Source organism: Bos grunniens, chromosome 13, assembly GCF_055505025.1.
Source record: "Bos grunniens cultivar Pamir isolate PY7600 chromosome 13, Bosgru_T2T1.0, whole genome shotgun sequence".
NCBI classification, from domain to species: Eukaryota; Metazoa; Chordata; class Mammalia; order Artiodactyla; family Bovidae; genus Bos; species Bos grunniens.
The window spans coordinates 41,356,806-41,361,279 of NC_141177.1; the positions used below are offsets into that span (position 1 = coordinate 41,356,806).

Sequence of the window (4,474 nt, forward strand, 5' to 3'; positions counted from 1 at the left end):
GAGGCAGGGCCAAGCAGGAGCGGGCGAGGCGGTCCCCCACAGCCCAGGCGTAAAGGCGCTGCGGCCGGCGGGGAGGATGGGGACCATGGGAGGAGGGCGGGACTGGGAAAGAGTGGGCGGGGTTGGGAGGACGGTAACTCCGGGAGGGGCGGGGCTAGGGCGGAGAACGTGGGCGGGGCAACGGGGCGGAAGAGGCGAGGCCAAGTGGAAGGGGGCGGGGCGGGCCACCACGGCCCGGTTATAAAGGCGCCGCGGCGCACGGGGTGATGCTAGCACCCGCGGATCGCCCCTCGACTGCAGTCTTTTTGCATCCGAGAGACCATGGTGGGCTCCCCGCGCGCCCCACTGCTCCTGCTGGCCTCCCTGATCGTCGCCCTGGCCCTGGCCCTGGCCGTGAGCCCCGCGGCAGCGCAGGGCCCTAGGAAGGGTCGCCTGCTGGGCGGCCTGATGGAGGCGGACGTCAACGAGGAGGGCGTGCAGGAGGCGCTGTCTTTTGCGGTCAGCGAGTTCAACAAGCGGAGCAACGACGCTTACCAGAGCCGCGTGGTGCGCGTGGTGCGCGCCCGCAAGCAGGTGCGTCCGCCGGGGCAGGGTGCGGAGATCAGGGGCCGCAGGTCAGGCCTCAGGGTAGGGGTGCGGGCACTCTGCCGAAGCCCGGCCCCCGGAGGGCGAGGCCTGCGCGCAGTCACCAGCCCCGCCCGGGGGCCCCGAACTCGCGCGGGAGGGCAGCCCCCAGCACCTAGAGGCCCTGGGAATCGCCAGGGATGCAATTGCGCTTCTCACCCGGGCGCGGCCCTCGGCCTTTCCCGGCGCCTGCAGCCCTTCACGGGACTGGCCAGCTTGCTAGGTAGGCGCTGGGGTCACTGGGTCCCGAGGTTCATCGCGAGCTGTCAACTAAATGACCACAGACGAAGGAAAACTCACACCTGACTGCACACTGAGTGATTCTTTAAGCACCTTTTCCTTTTAGCTTTTTATTTTGACGCAATTTCAGACTTACAGAGCAGTTTCAGAAACAGTACCTAGCATAGATTCACTGTGGATTCTTCACCCAGATGCCCTAACTGTTGAAAAGTTGCCGTATTTGCTTGATCCACCTCTTCCCCACGTACCTGTGTGTAGGGATGTACATATATGCATTTATTTTCTGAAGTTTTTGAAGGTGAACACTTCTGTGTATATTTCGTAAAAACAGGCATTTTCTTCCATAACCACAATACAATTTTGAAAATCAGGTATCAACCCTGACACTTTGATACACAGGTCTTATTCAGATGTCACTGACATTCCACTGTGTCCGTTACAGCCAAGGATATTCCCGGGCCCCCCACCTCAGCCTCTGTCCTGTGATCTCCTTTACTCTGGGGCAGCTGCCGGTCTGTCTCATGACCTTGACTTTGCTTCTGAAGTGTCTGCCAGTCATGGCTCAGACGGTCACTGGGTCTGGGTTTGGCTTGATGTTTCCTCAAACTGAGCCTTGAGTCACACAGAAGAGCGAGTTCCTCTGAGCCTCCTCTCCGCAGGTGCCACTGAACACACCTGGCCTCCCGTGGTCCTCTCATCATCGTGCAGTGACGTGGGGGTCAGACACGCCAAACACCCTCCTTGCAGGGGGCCTGGCTGCTCTCCAGAGAACCCGGAGGTTATCAGCAAACAGATGAGTTCATGAGTGGGCCCTGTGGTCTCAGGTGTGTCCCACAGCAGGGGACCTGGCCTAAGAAAACAGGCTCGTGGACTGTGGTTCATCCACATGTCCTGTCCATAGGAGCAGCCTCTGGGCTGTGACGTCACACCCCCACCCTGAGATGGACACACCGTTGCTGACAGCCTGACCTCTGCCTGGGGTTCTGGCCAGAGAGGAGCCTGTTGTCAGAGTTGGGAAGAGGGCAGGAGGGAGAATTAGGGAGGACTACAGGGCTTTGCACTGGTCCTTGAAAGAAGGCTAGAGTTGAGACCATCTGGCCTATGTCCCCTTGGAGAGTGGGTTGCAGCCACACAAGCAGCGGAAGTGTGGTCCTGCCTGCCAGCCTCAGGGCTTCCTGCTACCTTCTCCTGAAACCACAGGAGGTGGGTCAGGGCCACAGCCATCTCTCCTCCCGTGGCAGTGGGCTGGTGCTGTTCCCTTTGAATGTGACTGCTCTCCCCACTTGCCAGGTCCTCTCCAGCCTGCTCCTCTCCAGGGTGACACTAGCTCCTTGGCCATATGGGAAAGTGACAGCAGAAAGGGATCATGGTTCCACGAGGTGGGACTTGGAGCCCGGTCCCTGCCCCTCATGCTTCTGCAAGTTCTAACCAGGCATGTCTCGAGTGCCCGTGTGAGGCTAGAGTTCACATCTCTCCTGTAACCTCAAGTGTAAAAGACCCAGAGGATATGACACGCTCTCAGAAGTCACACTTAAGAGGAAGGCATGCCAGGCGGTCTTCTATTGGCCTGAACATCGTGAATGTGAAGCTCTTGGTTCCCCCTCTCCGAGAGGGAGTGGATAAACCTGGACTACGAACAGGGAATGGGATGCCATGGGCTCCACACTGGGGACTGAAGCTCCGCTAAAGGAACCACCAGGCAGCAGCCTTCCTGTGGGTGCGGCGTGGGCTATGGCCGCACCTTGTGCTCAGTCCCCGCCCTGGCCTGGGGCGCTGGTCGGTTTCTTGTCCGCACCCTGGCTGGCTCCTCAAAGCTGTGCCTTCTGTTCCTGGACCTGGTTAGCATGTTGGCCTGTGGATTCCCCTTTCTGGGTCCCTGTGGGAGACTCCTGATTGGAGCAGCTGGTAAAGAAGTTCCAGGGAGGGCCTGGGATACAGGGGCTGTCAAGAGGCCACTGTGCTTCCAGGGTGCGGCCCTGGCAACTTGTGACCATGGACTTGGGGTGTGGTGGGAGGAATGTAACCACGTGTGTGTGTGTGTGTGTGTGTGTGTGTGTGTGTGCATGTTCACAGTCACAGGGTGTGCTAACTGTGTCTGCTCTCTGCATATCCAGGTCGTGTCAGGGATGAACTATTTCTTGGACGTGGAGCTTGGCCGGACTACATGTACCAAGTCCCAGGCCAACTTAGACAGCTGTCCCTTCCATAACCAGCCGCACCTGAAGAGGGTATGTGCCTGCTGGGGGCAAAGATGGGGGTGCCCTTGGGGACATGTCACAGCTGTGGCTGGGGGTATGATGGGGAAGGATGCACGTGTGCACATGACTGCTGTGTGTCTGTAGGGGGTTTCCACTGGGGAATTGGGGTACCGTGTGCTTTGGGGGTTGTTGTCTGCTGGATGGAGGACACAGCTGGGGGTGTTTGCTAGGGAGCAAGAAAGGGCCCTTTAATCCCATCCTTGTCCCCCACCCCCACCCCAGATAGATTAGAAGGCTTTAGAGGCTTGTAAAGGCCTCCCAGATGGCACCAGTGGAAAAGAACCCACTTGCCAATGCAGGAGACATAAGAGATGGGGGTTCAGTCCATGGGTCAGGAAGATGCCCTGGAGGAGAACATGGCAGCCCACTCCAGTATTCTTGCCAGGAGAATCCCAGGACAGGAAAGCCTGGTGGGCTACAATCCATAGGGTCGCAAGGTTGGATACAACTGAAGCGGCTTAACGAGTATGCACACAGAGGCCTGAACCGTGCTGAAACCCTGAGATGCTGCCCACTCACCAAAGCCCAGGCTCTCCCGGGGGCTTGGCCGGTTCTTGGGGGTCTTGGCCTCAGGGAGGGCTGCACTCCTTGGTCACCTTTCCCAGGCCCCACCTCTGCAGGGGTTTCCTGGACCTGTATCCCAGCCTCTGGGTCCTCCCTCTGGACCTGTCTCAGTGCCAGCGCTCTGGGGAGGGGGGCTGGGGGGTGCACCTCAGTCTTTAACTGTAACCCTGACCCACTGTTCCCCTCTTTCCTTTCACAGGAAAAGCTGTGCTCCTTCCAGGTTTACGTCGTCCCATGGATGAACACCATCAACCTGGTGAAGTTTAGCTGCCAGGATTAACAGGCAGGCCACTGACCGCCTCTCACTCACGCTCCTGCAGAGTGCCCACACTTGTGGTGGGTGACTGCCTACTGGCCGTGCCTTCCCCATGCCGCCCCTGCAGACACAGGCTCCTTGGGCATTGTCTGATCTGCCAGGGGGACTCTAACTCGTTTCTTTCTTCTAATTGCTTTCCAAGTGCACGGTGCTCTGCTATTTTACTCAATAAAAAAGTAACAGCAGCTACTCGTTGAGTTGCTCACTGTCTCAGAAGGTTGAGAAGGAAGGGTCGACGCTGTTACTTTACCCCTCTCACTGGCTCTGAGGGCAGGCAGGGGGCGGGGAGCGGACACGGCTGGGAGCTGGACCTTCAGCTTCGGTGACTTCTTTCAGACAGGGGAGAGCAGGGGACCTGAGCTGCTGACCCCAGAGACTTGGCTGCTGTGTTTGCAAAATGTCAGACCATGCACTGGGGCTGGACAGGAGGGCCGGGGAGTGTGATGGAGCCCAAGGCGTAGGCCACCCTCTG

At 58.8% G+C, this 4,474-nt stretch overlaps 1 protein-coding gene across 1 annotated transcript; it reads left to right on the top strand.

The window, feature by feature from the left end:
• The first annotated feature begins 268 nt into the window (after positions 1 to 268).
• LOC147360838 (cystatin-C) lies at positions 269 to 4,191 on the top strand. The gene is made up of 3 exons (XM_086333657.1): positions 269 to 573; positions 2,979 to 3,092; positions 3,886 to 4,191. The coding sequence occupies exons 1-3, from the start codon at positions 322 to 324 to the stop codon at positions 3,964 to 3,966; spliced, it is 447 nt and encodes a 148-aa protein (XP_086189783.1). The 5' UTR covers positions 269 to 321; the 3' UTR covers positions 3,967 to 4,191.
• Positions 4,192 to 4,474: the final 283 nt, after the last annotated feature.

Bases quoted from the DNA above. Each gene is read 5' to 3' on its own strand.
- LOC147360838 (XM_086333657.1), top strand. From the start codon at position 322: ATGGTGGGCTCCCCGCGCGCCCCACTGCTCCTGCTGGCCTCCCTGATC. The intron at 574-2,978 runs GTGCGTCCGCCG...CTGCATATCCAG, and splicing joins TGGTGCGCGCCCGCAAGCAG to GTCGTGTCAGGGATGAACTA. The intron at 3,093-3,885 runs GTATGTGCCTGC...TTCCTTTCACAG, and splicing joins ACCAGCCGCACCTGAAGAGG to GAAAAGCTGTGCTCCTTCCA.